The following is a 16,148-nucleotide window of genomic DNA, read 5'->3' as shown; positions in this document are numbered from 1 at the left end:
TGATTTCCCAAGGATGGAGTTGGTCACCATCTAACATTTGACCCTGGTCACAACACTCAGAGGCAAAGCCAGTGCTGTCTCCTTTCCCACCTCCAATATCTGTTCATCGCTAAAATCGTGGTTATTCTGCCTTTTAATTTACCTTTCATACTACTGCATTTTCTTAATTGAAACTGAGCTATTTTTACTTCTCAGACCAAATAATTCCGTGGCCTTTCATTATCTATCTAAAATTCACCCCCCACACACATACACAAATATTTCTCAAATTTTCCCCAACTCTTCTCTATCTTTATTGTATGGTGTCACTTTTCTCATCTAATGCCTCAACAAAACTTAACTCTTTCTGGATAAAGTATCTATTATAGCATCCTTTGTATCATAACACCAATTCTTTGAATCACAACACTCCTTGTACAAAGCACTTCATTGCTATGCCTGAGTGAATGAAAACAAATTAAATTTAAGACAGTTAAGTAACTTGAAGAATATGAACAGCCCCGGGTACACTTCAAAGCAAGCTAACAGTATAGGTTCTTAACACAATTTGATGAATAAAAATTCTAGGCTTAATTCCTACCTAGGCTAGTCGCTAGCTATATTTAGGTATTTAACTTATCTCAGTATTTCTTCCTTATCTGTAAATTGGTAATGGTGATAGTGAGGATGATGGTAATGAATGTTAGAACTGATTCTTGCATGGATCAATTAACAAAATGTATATAAAATGATTATTTCAGTACTTGATAAATAAGACTGGCCTTTAGTAAATATTACTGTTAGCTCTTTTGCTAACAGTAACACTCCTTATTTCAGAGTAAGTTTGCTGCAAAAAGCCAAAATACCAGACACAGCAAGAGACCTAGAAGATTCTTTCACTCCAGCAAGATAGGAAGAGGAACAGGGGTAGAGGGAGCGAGAACCAAGAGGGGAACCTGCTCCTTCCATGGTGCCAGGAGGGGCTGCAAGGGAAGGGGAGTGGGGGGATGTGGGGACAAAGACGATGGGAGAAGGGCAGAGTGGGGAAGGGAGCAGCACATCCAGCGAGAGAGCAACACACACTGGAGTGTGACCATTAATAACATATATAAAAATGTGTACTCTTTTAAAAGCCTGTGATTTTTTGCTTGTTCACTTTTATTATGAGAGAGGCAGACTTCACACACACACACACACACACACACACACACACACACACAGGCATACACATGGTTTTCCCATATGCTCACTGACTCCCCAAGTGCCTTCCCTGACCCTGCAACAGGGGCCAAAGCTGGGAGTTCAGAACTCAAGCCAGGTCTCCCACACAGGTGGCAGCTGCTTAAGAGTCCATTGCCCCCTCCCAGAGTCTGCATTGCAGGAAGCTGGAATGAAGAACACAGCCACAACTCAAACCCAGGGACACTGGTATGGGACAAAGAGGTCCTGATCACTAGACCAAATAGCGTCCATGAAATCCTCACTTTTTATAAAGGAAAATAGTAGTGTGAAAAGATTAAGATCTAAGTCATAGAGCTCCTTAGAGGATAGTTGCTAAAAATCCAAGACTACTACCAAAGTGTCTATTAGTGGCTACCATCCAGCTGCTTGGATTATAGGAACCCACATGATGATTAGATTTTAGGAAAAACAAGAGCACCCAGAGCTGCATATCCGTGTCAGGGAACAGGCAGATCTCCACATGGGTGGGGAAGTGGCCTTGCCACATACCCACACACGAAATGGACTATTCTGTTTCCTAATTCCCTTTGTTTGAGGGGTTTTTTTCTTTTCCAAATAAAGGAAAAATAACTCAGTGGAAAATTATGAAATACCATTACATACAAATCTGATTAAAATCACAGTGACTGTAAACTCTGCATTGAGATGGACACATTCCCCAGGCTGGCACGTGGCCCTGATCACATTCAGTCTCACCATTCCTGTCTAACTTTAATTACTCTGCTTTTCCCCTGTTAAGTGATCTTACAAGACAGTTAGGCTTCACCATGTCACCATTTTATTAGAAGTATTCCAGCAGTTTAGTGTAAAGGGAAATCTATAAATAGAGATGAATGCAACCAAGAGAAGATAACATAAAAGTATCAGTTTGTGCCAGAAGGGGAAACGTTGGTAAATAGTTGAGAACATGTCTCCCCTCCCCCTTATGATAACCTTAACAGGTGCTTTTTCATTTAAGGGAGTTTCCCAATTTCATGAATTTCTTTATAATAAGCACAATTATCCAAATTATTTCTCACCAATTCTGAATGAAGACTTAATAGAATGTAACACAGACTTCGATAACTCAAGCTCCAAAATGTCTGTTATCATCTCAAAATGTATAGGATTGTCTATCTGTATTCTGAAATTTAATTAAAATAGCCAAAGTTAGCCTCAAAAAGCACTGCTTTTCTATGCAGTTCACTTGCTTTTTATTATTGTTCACAAACTTTTGATTACTAGCCTAAGTCAATGATTCTTTCAAATCATTGATCCCTATTTTTCTTTATATTCTAGGAAAAATGCATCATCAAGAATAGTGTTTGACTTGGGCCCCTTAGTGCACAAGTATTATAGAAAAAATTCTAGAACTTTTTTGGTGGCTTATCATTGCATTATCTTATCTGCGATTGTTCTTTTTATTTTCTGAAAGAGCTTTTTTCATTTTAAGTTGTCCTATATTGAAACGGTTAGTGACATTAACTATTATTTTAAGCTGTGAGTCACGGTGTTTTTGAATTGCATGCTTTGTGCACCACAATTTTATGACACCTTTCTTTTCATGGAACTCACATGTGATCCTTTGGATCCTTATATTAAAAAGTCATATATTTTAGCAAGCAATGTTGAAAGTTAGATGTCTAGGAAAATTATCTGGAAAATGGCTTGGCTTTTTATTTTTTGTGTTTGTTTTTTGCATGAGTCAATGACTATCAGTGTTTATAGCCGGAAGCACTCTTAGAAATCATCTTGTCTGGTGTGTCCCAAGGTACGTCCCTTGCTTGCACAAGTCCCCAGAGGTGTTTCTCCGAAGTTTCCGTTGTCTGTGAGTTCAGGAAATCCTGCACCTATAACTCTCTTTAAGAGCCTCACATATCACATTAGTCACACCTAAGTCTTTCAGAAAAGGAACCCATATCTCTGCTGAACTCTAGTTGATTTATTTGGCCACATGACTCTATTATTTCATGGAACTCTCATCCAAAGAGCTACATTTTAGGGAACTACTCTACTTTCTTGAGAGCACTGGGCCCCAATGAAGTTGTCAAATAGTCACAGACTATCTGAAACTTTAACCTTGGTCTTCTAACTCCATTTTCCTTACTTCATGCGCAGAACTGAAACATCAATTAGCGTTTGTCAATAACTTGCATCCTAAGAATATCCTTTCAAAATCCTCAAGTAGTGAAAATTAGGGATAATGCTTTGTCTGTTTGTTGAATAAATCATTGTTATCCAAATATCCCACAAAGTAGCAACAACTGTGGGTATTCTAGAGTTTGTACCAATAAACCCAAAGAAAACAATCTGAAAATACACTGACATTGTTTGGGAAGTGCACAACCAAAGCATCTACTCTCAGGCAGCATAGAGGCACTTATAGACCTAATGTCCTCATTCCCCTACCATTTTGTTAATTATAGCATATGTGTAAAATTTCTGATAATCCTAGAACTTTATGTTTTAAACAATTTAAGTTGCTTTGATCATTTAAAAATTCTTCTCATCTATCTCTTGACTTACTGTACTGTATAATAAATATGCCAAGTTTATATTTATACTAGTTTGCTCGGGGGAGAAACCCACATGCATCGTTTTGACTGGAAGTCATTTCCCAGAGAGATACTGCTTAAGCCTGGAGCCCTGAGAACAACAATATAGTGTGGTTCTGTTGTTTAAGTGAGCTGGGTTTTTTTTTTTTTAAATGTTCATTCTGGTTACAGCTTTTTATGCTTGTTATTTCCTAAATTCTTTGATGAAAATATGCAACCACCAGCTTAACAAATTTCATAAATGTCATAATCATAGGCAATTTTGAAAAAAATCTACCCAATGTTTCAAATGAGTTGATCAAACAAGCATAAAATGAATTGCAATGGCATCTTAAGAATTCATCAAATTGTTTTCTTGACCTCCCCAGAAATTCCTATAAAATGTTCTTACCTAGTACCCTGACTTATTTACTGAATGAAGGATACATGTTTTAGGTTATCATCAGAAATGAACAGATGATAAAAAAATAAAATTCACACATGTTTGATCACCTTTTTTTTAACCTTTGGCCAACTTCGGCTGCTGAACATAAAGATTCGTCAAATATTCCCTTCAAGAAAGCCCCCAAGAGAGCTTTCACAGGCATGTAGAGAGACAGAGATGGAAAACAAATCTACTTGATGTGGCTTTGGCAGAATTTGAAGCTAAGTCCAAAGCTCTACTTGGATAGAAAGGGCTGTTCTACAGCTAGAAAGTCGTAAAACCCCAGAAGGCAGGCTGTTCATCATTTCCCTGGCAAGTCCCTGGTCATGCTGGAACTAAGAAACCAGAACACTTGGACAGGGAGGGAACCAGTGGAGTGCGTTTTCCATTTCAGATTTATCTCATTCACTAACCAAACATAACAACAAGGAGCCCGGAACTAATTATTCAATTAATTAATCTAATTGATTTAATGTGATCATGGCTGTTGAGTGTTGAGGTTTTTAAATTAACCTAGAGAAAACAAATTTATCCTATTCATTAAATACTTCTTTTTCCATTCAGGAATAACTTTCTCCTTGTAACTAATACTTTTAAAAAATATATTAAGGAGCGGAGCAGGTGGATCGAGAATGACTGGCTGATGAGAAACATGGCCATTGTGGGTTTAGAGTGCAGTAACTTACTAGAGGACTGAACGTCTACTTCAGAAAATTCATTTAGTAAAACTCAACCACAACATTTACCAAGTTTCATGCAAAATCTCATTATTTGAAATGCCTGCTCTCCCTTGGAATAAAATTGGATTTCTACTTAACTGTTTGCAAAAAATACAACTCCTGTGAAGTTCTGTGCCTTCAAATGTAGCAAAGGAATTGAAGCTTATTAACTTTCCAGAAAGGGTTAAATTAGACAAGGTAAGGAAAGGCGCAGTGCCAGGTACACACAGCTTTTTGCATTAGTAACTTAAGTATATTTTCTTTACCCAAATTTTCTGTATCTCACTGAAAACTTCTCTCAAGACTTTTCAGCTCATCTTTTGCTTTTCTTTCTGTAAGCTTGTATTCATCGAGCACTAAGAAAGCAGAACAAAGCAGATGTTTCCTCCAGCTTTCCATACTGTGTGGAGTAAAGGCACAGAATTCAGACACTTTGGAATTGGAATTTTTGTTTAAACAAATAAATAAAGACGTAGCAAGTGCAAGTATCTTTGCAGTATAGAGAACAGCAGCACATTGGTGTGCTGTGGTAATATTAGAGATGAAGAACATTCTATGCCTGCTGTATAACAGACTTTAAATGATCATTTTTGGGGGCTGATTTCAACCACTTTCTTCTCCACTATACCTGACTCCTTTTTCCCTCTTACAAACAGACTTAAACACAAATCCAAATATTTTCTACTGTCAACAGAGAAATGGAATTATGAAATGTTTTTATTTTCTATACATTAAGATGTTAGTCCAATGGGCTGGTGTGGTGGTTCAATAGGCCAATCTTCCGCCTGTGATGCCAGAATCCAATATGGGCACCAGTGCTAGTCCCAGATGTTCCCCTTCTGATCCAGCTCCCTGCCTGTGACCAGGGAAGACAGTGGAGGATGATTCAAGTCCTTAGGTCCTTGCACCAACATGAGAGACCTAGAGCAAGCTCCTGGCTCATGGCTCCTGACCCTAAGCTTTGGATTGGTTCAGTGTGGGGTGTTGCAGGCATTTGAGGAGTGAAAAAGCAGATGGAAGAGCTCTGTCTCTTCTCTCTGTAAATCTGCCTTACATTAAAAATAAATAAATCTTTTTAAAAAGTAGTTTAAAATATGCTAAAATTAGTGATAATCTGCTTTAATGATGTAAATTTTTTCTAATTATTTTGGTGCAGCATTTTTTAATGTTTATTTTTTACATATTTGAAACATAGGGTTACATAGAGGGAAAAACAGAGAGACAGCTTCCATCCACTAATTCAGTCCCCGAATGGCTGAAACTGCCACGGTGAGGCCAGGCCAGAGCTGGGAGCCAGGAGTCAGTAACTTTTTCGAGGTCTCTCATGTGGGTACCCGGGCCCAAGCACTTGGAAGTGGAGCAACAGGGAATGAACTGGAATCCTTACGTGACAATGGCATCCCAAACTGAGGCTTTTCTTGCTGCTCAACAAACCCACACCATACAGCATTATTTTAAAGAGCAGTGATATTTATAAATGTATCAGTGATAAATAAATGTATCCCGCCAAGCCTTTCAAGATTTTATTTCATATTTTTAATGACTATTCATGTATTTTCACTCCTAGGCTACTGATAAATAGAAAATGCTAACAAATTTGAAACTCAGTTAATCAACATACCATAGATACAAGTGAGTGACATCCAAGGTGCACCTCTATTCCAAAGTGAATTTAACTCTTGTTTCCTATCCACAAACTTTTTATATTTCTTTTCCTCTAATTCTCACCCATCTCATTAGCCCAGGCTTTGAACACTGCTGGTGGTAAGCATTGCTTAGCTAGTGGAACATAGTTAATAAGGTTAAAAGGTAACAAGATAACTCATCCCATCACAGAGTCTCAAGTTTCTTTCCAGCCAGTGCACTTACAACCTGTCTTCAGAAGCTACAAGGGTAGTTTAGAAATACAGTTTTTAACTTGGCAACACTTGCGTTTCTTCTATTGCCAAGTTCAAACATTGAAGGGCTTTGAGTAGAACACAGATCTGCTGGGCGGGCGGTGAAAGAAAATGTGCATCTGTGTGAGAGATGCTCTTGAAGGCACGTCCACCTAAGTATCGAGATTTGGAACTGCCTCAAAGAGGGACAGGGGTCAGAGAGTGCCTGGTAGATCAGTAATAGAATATTTAAATCAAAGTACTTCTTGGGAGGGAATCAAGTTAGAGAAGAAAGCAGGAGTAACCTGATCTAAACCATGGCACCAGGACTAGCAGCTGTGCCGAGGGCCCTTTGGCCTGCTTCACAGGATGACCCAATGAGCCAGAGAGAACACAGCTTTAAATGCATGCTGGATTAGTGATAAAGGCAAAATGGGGATTGAGTTGCTTTGGTTTCTGCAAAACCAGCATGTTCAGCAAGTTTGCTCTTTGTAAGGAAGGCCTGAATTTTGACAAAATAGTCATCTGCAGCCACCCATTGAGTTCTATTGTCAAGGCACGATTGTCAAATATGACTCGTAATGTCTCAGGATGAATTTGCTGTGACTTGAATCCCAGAATTGTATTAGAGAGGTATAAGAGGCAAAAACAATGCCCCCCTTCAAGGATACTCACATCCTAATCCCCAGAACCTGTGAATTTGTTATCCTACATGGCAATTTGCAGTTATGGTTAAGTCAAGTACCTTGAGATGAGGAGATTATTCTTGATTATCTATCCAAGTGGGGCAAATGCACTTGGGTACTTTTAGGCAGAGGACATTTTTGGACTCTAATCACAGGGAGGCTGGCTACCAAAGGACGACGATGGAAGTGCAACATTCTTGGTTTTGAAAATGGAGAAAAAAGAACCATGAACTTAATGACATCACCTCCGGGACCTGGAACTAAACAAGTAAACAGAAGCTTTCTAGAATCCAGAAAGGAACATAGCCCATAGATAACTTGCTTTTGCCCTTTGCTGGCCATTAGCAGACTTATAAGTTATAGAACTAAGACTTAATCAAGTTGTATTTTTTTTAATTGAAAGGCAGAGTTGCAGAGGCAGAGGTAGAGATGGAAAAACAAAATCTTCCATCCACTGCAAAGTGGTCACAACAGCTAAGGCTGAGCTCAACCATCTAGCTCATCCTCCACTGCCTCCTCAAGCTGTGGGTAGGAAGCTGGATGGCGCATGAACCAAGGCCGACGTGAACTGGCAACCATGTAGGTTGTCAGGGTTGCAGGTAGCACCTTTACCTGTTCTGCTACAATGCAGACCACAATTTGCATTGTCTTCAACTACTAAATCTGTGATAATTTGCTAATGAAGCAATAGGAAAGCAATAGAAGAGTACCAGAAAGTCGATAGAACCCTGCTCCTCCTTTTATTCCAGCGTCCCATGGCGCCATGCTGAGACCTAAGAAGACCTTAGGGAATCATCTGGGGACCTTCTGCTCAACTTTCAAAGAAGAGACTCCAGATAGAAGACAAAAGAAATCAGAGATCAGTGCAGTCCCTAGTGATAACTCAACCCCATTGTAGCCAAGCAATTTGGGAACAAGAAATTGTCTCATTTCCTACCCAGTTGATATTTACTTAGGAAAAAAAATCACACACACAATTTACTGTTAAGGGGAAAGACAGTATGGAGGAGGGAATACCAGTCAGCTAGTGTCTGTGTCCATTGGGTGTTTCATGTTGTTTTGCTGCCTATAATTTACCTGAGATTCCAGAGAAAATGTAGAAAACTAAGAGAATGATTACCTGAGCTTCCCAAGGTCACAAAGTCTCTAAGTAGCAGGGACACCCCATGAAAAACAGGCATGCCTGACCCCAAAGTTCACAGGCTGTCCACAATGCTGAACTGTTCCTGGTCTAGCTGTTATATCCTGTTGCTCCAATGTTATTATCATGAGGTCACTTTGGGCTCGTGCTATGGGGGCTGAGGCTTTGCTGATATGTGTGTTTTGGTCTTGGAACTAGTTCAGAAACGCATAGTGGGGGGAAAAAGGGGGTGAAAAAGAAAGGCCACCAAAAAGTAAACACATTTCAGCCTCAAATGGCTTTTTTGTTTTGTGTCATACTTGGGAAAGCGTTCTCCATAACCAGATAATTAAAAAAAAACCCATATTTGTTCTGATGCACTTCCTTTCAGTTAAATATTGAGTTTATGGAGAACTTACACTGATGCAATGTGGGTCAGTGAATCAACTCTGTATTTTACAGATGAATGTCCCATTGTTCCAACACCATTTATTGCGCAAAATATAATTCCTCATTTATTCAAAATGCCACCATAATCACTTTGTAAATTCCCATATGTATCTATGGTCTTTCTGAACTTTCTACTTTTTCCTCTGCACAAATAAAGACAAAAATGAACTGTTGTTTTTTTCTTAAAAGCATTATATGGCATAGATACAGAGCATAACATGTAAATTGTTTCAAAAATCCATCAAATGATTTAAGAATAGAACTAGAAAATTGAAAGAATACTAATACATCATGTTTTACTTGTGAGATCGGTGATAATCCAAATGTTAACACGGTATGTTGGTGAGAGTATATTATTGTTGAGGATATGAATTAACATAGTAGTATACAAAGAAGTATCTGGAAACATCTTTCAGAATGAAAACCACACATAGCCTCTGAGTTGGCAATTTTTCTTCTAGGAATTTATATTAAGGGAGAAATTCTATTTCACGATCCATGTGTAAATCTTCCATTGAATGTATGTAATCCTGCATGTATTTTTTTAATCCAAGGAATCCTTGAAAAGGAATAAATTCTTTCATTTAATGAGTGACTATGCAGTTCTACAAATACTGAAACCATCCTTTACATACTTTGTGGTGTCCTTTAGACATATTGCTAAAAATAATAGATGTCACCTTTTGGAGATGGAGAGAATCGCTGCCATTATCTTAACAGGTAAATGTTATGAATGCTGCCCTTCCAGAATAGATAGGAAAACCCCTCATAGCACAAAATCATCCAAATACGCCAACAGAGAGTGGAATGAGATGCCTTCCTTCAGAAGGATGACCAGAAACTCACCATATGACAGACATTTGGGGCTAAGGGCCCAGTATGCAAAATTTTCACTGTGTTCTATTTTTTAATTGCTGAGTTACATACTTGTATTGCACACTAGCTATTATGTACTTGTACATTAGCTGTTCAAAAAAATAAACAGCATTGTCTTTTTTTTCAAAATAATAGCTAAATCTTTTTAAAAGGAGGGAAGCATTTAGAGAATAAGTTTGTGGCCTCTTGTTCTTTTGAAAAATTCAAGGACATACATATTGATTGTTTCAACACAGATAACGTTTTCTGTCCTGGCCTGGAAAGGTTCCCCAAATGGTAGAATAAATAGTAGTATGAAGTTGCATTGTATTGTATCTGAGCAAGCAGACTTTGGTCTTAGCAAACACCAGAGAAAATTGTAACCTCAATTACTAGAAGTTACAAATGTGTAAGTCAATGTTTTCTCCGGGCAAGGGCAGATATTCCTGTAAAAGGAACTGATAGTGTAGAGGTGCCTTTTGATTAGAACTCCTGACAATGGGGACTTTCTCTAAGGACTTCTAAAGATTTGTCTAAAGTCATTGCATTGATGTACTGTACATTATCATTATGATTGGCTTGTCCATGTTACTAGTCATTATTGGTGGAAAGGTGAAAAAGTTGTATTTATCATTAAATATCTTCTTACCCTCGGGATTACCACTTTTTCAAGAACACTTTACCCGGCTGAAGACTTAATGGAGCCCTGGATGGCTGCACTCCAGATCTACTCGTTCATTTTAGGATGAACACTCTGCATCTCTTGCTCATTTCAGAATTTTCTTTGAAATTTCAGTTGTTACTTTAGGTTTAAAGTCATAAGGAGAAAGTCAATCACAAAGAAAAAATAAATAGCATGAGTGTTTGTACACCTGTACATATGAAACATAGAGAATCTTGCATGTAGTAAGACTTAACCATTTTCAGCACCATAGGAGAGTCCCTGGGAAGCTCTTCTTGGTGAAAAGATAGTATTTTTACAGATGTCATTAGCATCCAACATTCACCATTGTACTTTCTTTGGACTACTTTTTCTTATTGATTTTTATTTTTTGTGTGTTTGTTTTTGTTTCATGTTTAAAATAAGTAAAAATGTTGGCTGGCACTGTGATGCAACATTAGAGTTAGCCAACACTTGCATGCCAGCATCCCATATGTGTACCAATTTAAATCCCAGTTGCTTCACTTAAATTCAGTTCCCTGTTAATATGCCTAAAAAACAGTGGAAGATGGTTCAAGTTCATGGACCACTGCCACACACATGGGAGACCTAGAAGAAATCATGGCTCTTGGCTCCCACCTTGTCTAACTCCACATGTTGCAGCCATTTGAGAATTAACTAGCAAATAGAAGACATCACTCTCTCCCAGGTTGAAAAACGTAAAACTTAATATATATATGGAACTGGGTGACATGTTTTCACATGTAGATTTTCCTAAGATGCTTCTGTCACAAGACAAAACTAAGAAAATTCAGTCTTCGTAGTGTACAACAGAGGAAATGGAAGAGATCAAGGTAAACAGGTTCAGAAGAAATTGTACCTAAATCATATTGGTTTATGGGTTTATTTTGGCATATAACTTTATTCTTCCGATCTTTCTGAAAATTCAAAGGATGTAATATTGAGTCAGATCATTGATTATAAAATAACCTTAGCCAAAAAAGGGGCTTTAGAAAAAAAACCAACTAATTAATATAAAATATTGCACAAGAAATTTTAAAAATAAGCAACTTAGAAATTTAGTCAATGAATTCATAATCTGGTCAAGGGAAAGTGTCATAATTGCCATGTTTTACCTATGCATCAGTACCTCAGTCCTGTGCACAACCTCCACTCCCCAGTGTCCTGGAGCCTCACTTAGCCCTAACCATGAAACAGAGCTGAGGTAGTGCTGGCCATTTGACCCACTGTATTTTGCAATTCATATTACTGTGTTTGGAGGAGAACACAGTAACATGGTCTCAGGAGTTCCTCCCAACTCTAAGACATGACTCGTAGTGCCAGAGACTTTGAGAGCAAGTTAGGGTGAAATTAACCTTCATGAAAATGCAAGAACCATGATGATCTGCCAAAGAGCTAAAGAGCAAGGAGGTAGAGAGACAGAATGGAAACAGACACAGGACAAACTCTTAGCTCATGATACTCACATGAAATTGCTTCCAAAAATAAGAGAACAAGTAACAACCACCTTATATACCATTATTAAGCCTTTTCATTTTTGTTTAAAATTCCTTGTGTGGAAAATGGAAATAAATTGATTATATTACCAAGAAACTCTATTTTTCCGATCACAGTTCATACCAGATAAGTGACAGTGATACACTATGGGAAGCAGAAGGTTGTAGGAAGAAAGAATATTTAATTTCTATTGATTGCAATGTGGTTCCATATATTTTTTAAAAACAAATGTTAATTAAATCATGTGCTAAAATATATTTGACAAATGGTTCATAAATAAACAGAAAAATCAGTATTATAAGTAGCATTATAAATTTCAATAACACAATTTATGTTTTTTGGAAAGTAGTGATAATGAAAGCTAAGTCTTGTTACCAGCAAAGATAAAAAGCATGGGAATGTAAAAAAAAAAAAAAAAAGGGAAGAAAAAAAAGGAAAAAAGTGAAGTTGGAAGAATGTTGTGGTAGCAGAATCATAAATTTTCTATAAACTTTTGAAGACCCCTCATGTGAGCATCCTCCATTTAGAAAATCTAAGAGTGACTCTTCACCTTCCAAGAATTTATGTTTTGGAAAGAACATATTCTGAGCTTGTTAGCTCTTCAAGCTGGAAGTTAGTTTTCTTCCTCTCCAAAATTCAGCAACATTTTAAAACAGAGTATTCCATCAACAACAACGATTTAATGCATCCTGAAAACTTACAAGAAAACTGGTCTTTGGAATTAAGTGATTGTCAGAAATAAACTCATCTGTCACTTGTAAAGAAAAGATGCATGTTGAAAGTTTTGTCTTCCATTTAAAGACGTTTAAGAGTGCCAAACCATGTATGTGTTATTATGTAAAGCCTCTTTGGCCCAAAAGAAAAAAAAAATGGAGGTAGACTGAGTGAAATTTGTTGCCATGGAAAAGGCTGATTCCTTGCATAAGATAAATGTTCCTGAATGAGATCTGTTTCTTTGATCATCACCTGATTTTTCCCATAGTTACCTTTCAATGAATCCATCTGGACAGCACATCCAGAAACTCTTGGGCCTGAGTTCAGCTGTCAACTGATCTTTAGGCATAAAAGAGTTAGTTAACATGGAAGAAATGAGCCAGCATATTTCTCTTCACAAAATATAAAGCCAGGCTATCTTTTCCTGCTCAAAATCTTTGGCTGTCCCAGAAGTAAAAGAAAGTACTTATATACAGGAAAGTTATTGGTTTTGACTTTCACAAATGACTTAATTAGCTCTGTCTTTTCAATCTGCGATAGAATCTAACAAGTGATAATACTTCAAAATTAAATTAAAAAAAAAGATTTATTTATTTTTATTGAAACGGTAGATTTACAGAGAGGAGACACAGAGAGAAAGATCTTCCATCTGCTGGTTCACTCCCCAAGTGGCTGCAATGGCTGGAGCTAAGCCAATCTGAAGCCAGGAGCCAGGAGCTTCCTCCAGGTCTCCCATGTGGGTGCAGGGGCCCAAGGCTTTGGGCCATCTTCTACTACTTTCCCAGGCTAGAAGCAAGGAGCTGGAAGGGAAGCAGAGCAGCCAGAACAGGAACCAGCGCCCATATGGGATCCTGGAGCATGCAAGGTGAGGACTTTAGCCACTAGGCTACTGTGCTAGGTGGGTCCCAAAATTGAAATTTTCATTTCTACACCAGCATCTCCTTATGCCTTTGACATACAGAGCATATGTACCTATATAATTCTCTGTAGGATACAAGAGATCAATGACAGCATGAATTAAGTGGTGGAATTTCACACCCATAGGTGCATGAAAGCCAGCTCTTGGTGTATGTGAAAAGCGTTTAATAAGCCTACTTTGCAAGAAATACAAGGCTAGAAATGACATTGATGATGAAACCTGCAAGTACCGTGGTACAGCCTTCATTGCCTCAACATCTCTGAGAAATCTTATTGATGTTGTGTAGGATCTGTGCTTTTCAAAGCTGGTGGTTATGCTGTGGGCTTGGGAAGTGGTTCCTGCTTCCCGTCGGTGCAACATATGCTCCTAACCGTGATGTTTTTAAGAACTTTCATTATTCTCAACACAGTCGTAGTTTTCTTTTTTAAAAATTGAGGAATTTCTCTTAAGTTCTTTGCAGAAGAGTTTGTTAACTAATATGTCAGGCAAACAAATGGACTCCTGTAGATTACAAATGTGTTGAAATAATCATCTAGAAGATTCAAGATGGCCACAGAGGCCCAGGGCAGGCAAGCCCCTAAGTTCTTTGTCTCCAACTATGCACAGATTTGTGGGCTTGTACCCATGTGCATTCTCCCACACACCAGGACAATGCACAGAATTTGGAAACTGCCTCTTTAAACATACTGCAAACACTTAAACTAGCTTGGTTTGTCTGACATATTGACAATAATTTTATTTTTTCATTTTCTTAAACTAGTATGTCATGTAGTATCTTAATACAATAAATAGTAAGAATCTACAGTATGGTTTCTCACAGCATCACTGGTTAACTTCCATGCAGAGGAAAGATACTGATTTTTTTTAATATTTGTCAAATAATGCTTTCAAAGCAGTAAGATTGCATACAGGATCAATTCCCACATGAGTTTGTGGCACTCAGGGCAAAACAAAAATTTGAGGGTTGCTATATTTAAGTTCTTGAGAATCTCAGAATGATACAATAAGCTGTTTCCATTTTTAAATATTAACATTTTCCTTAGACACATAAAAAGATATAATTATAAAGGAACATGGTTAAATATAGAAAAGACAAAGAGACACAATCTTATTATCTTTGGAAACAGCAAGATAATTCTGATAGAAAGAATATTAGAAGCTTAGTTTTCCTACCTGGAAAATGGAAATTTATTTTCCTGACAAATATTTTTTGAGAAATCTACCTTTTCTAGACAGTATGAATTCATTTCATCTCCACCACAATACAGTTAGATTGGAGTCTTTTTCCAAGTTTGTAGATGAGAAAACTGACATGAAGACATTTTCAAAACTTGCTAACTTCGTTAATACTAGTAATTTGAGGCTAGAGGCTTCAGGCTGCCAGCTCAAAGGCTGAAGCTCAACTCACACCCCGACCATCATCTTCTAATAGTGTTCCACTCCTGGATCCTCTAGGCACTTGACAATAGCAATCATAAGCTCAGATTTGAGGCTCAATCACTGTATTCTCAGATTTTGGCACCAACTGTCCCGTGGGTATCTAACATTAATACCCTGAAACTTTTTTTTTTAAAGATTTATGTATTTTTATTACAAAGTCAGATATACAGAGAGGAAGATCTTCCTTCCGATGATTCACTCCCCAAGTGAGTACAATGGCTGGTGCTATGCCGATCAGGAGCCAGGAGCTATGCCGATCCGAAGCCGGGAGCCAGGAACTTCCTCCAGGTCTCCCACAAGAGTTCAGGGTCCCAAAGTCTTGGGCCATCCTTGACTGCTTCTTCCAGGCCACAAGTGGGGAGCTGGATGGGGAGCAGAGCTGGCGGGATTAGAATCAGCGCCCATATGGGATCCGGCATATTCAAGGTGAGGACTTTAGCCACTAGGCCACGCTGCCAGACCCAACACCCTGAAACTTTTACATAGTTGGGAACTAACATAAACCAGGAGGGTTGTAAATGGATAATTGTTTTTGTTGTTGTTGTTGTTTGAATTTAGACAACACAAGGCAAGAAAAGGTAAATGAAACAGTTTTAGGGGAAAATAATACATGGTGTCAATAATACATGGTGGAAATGCCTATGAAAGGAATTTTTTCCTGAATGCCTCAAAGTGTGTTTTAAGATTGTCTCATAAACTTTCTTCTGATATCACTGTTCCATAAGAGTCTAACGGAACTTTCAAGGAAAGTAAGTTTAAGAAACGCACAAGTAAAATCGCCAGTATCTATTGAAGGCTTCATTCTGAAGAAGAAAAAAAATACTTGACTTTCATTATCAAATTGGTGTATTGATTATACAGTCACTTATAATTGCACATTTGCAGATTTGAATTGGTACTATTTTATAGTTTCTAAAGAATAACTATTAAGAGGAGTCAGCATTGAAGAGAACTCAGCGACCTTGATTCTGAACCAAACTTCTGAGAAATATGTGGCGCTTCCTGGGGGA

General features: G+C 37.9%; 1 protein-coding gene across 2 annotated transcripts in view; it reads left to right on the top strand.

The window, feature by feature from the left end:
* Positions 1–16,148, top strand: part of GREM2 (gremlin 2, DAN family BMP antagonist) — a 100,688-nt gene that overhangs the window by 64,710 nt on the left and 19,830 nt on the right. Inside the window, exon 2 of one of the 2 annotated variants that reach the window (XM_058669765.1) lies at positions 9,493–9,551. The exons of the other annotated variant lie outside the window; for it this stretch is intronic. Within the exon in view, the coding sequence (XP_058525748.1) occupies positions 9,550–9,551 (2 nt within the window). The 5' untranslated portion in view covers positions 9,493–9,549. The remainder of the gene's footprint in view (positions 1–9,492; positions 9,552–16,148) is intronic. 2 annotated transcript variants of the gene reach the window in all.

The sequence above is a fragment of the Ochotona princeps genome, chromosome 10 (assembly GCF_030435755.1).
Source record: "Ochotona princeps isolate mOchPri1 chromosome 10, mOchPri1.hap1, whole genome shotgun sequence".
NCBI lineage: Eukaryota > Metazoa > Chordata > Mammalia > Lagomorpha > Ochotonidae > Ochotona > Ochotona princeps.
Note: the sequence above shows the minus strand (reverse complement) of the source record. Positions and strands in the feature narration are given on the sequence as shown.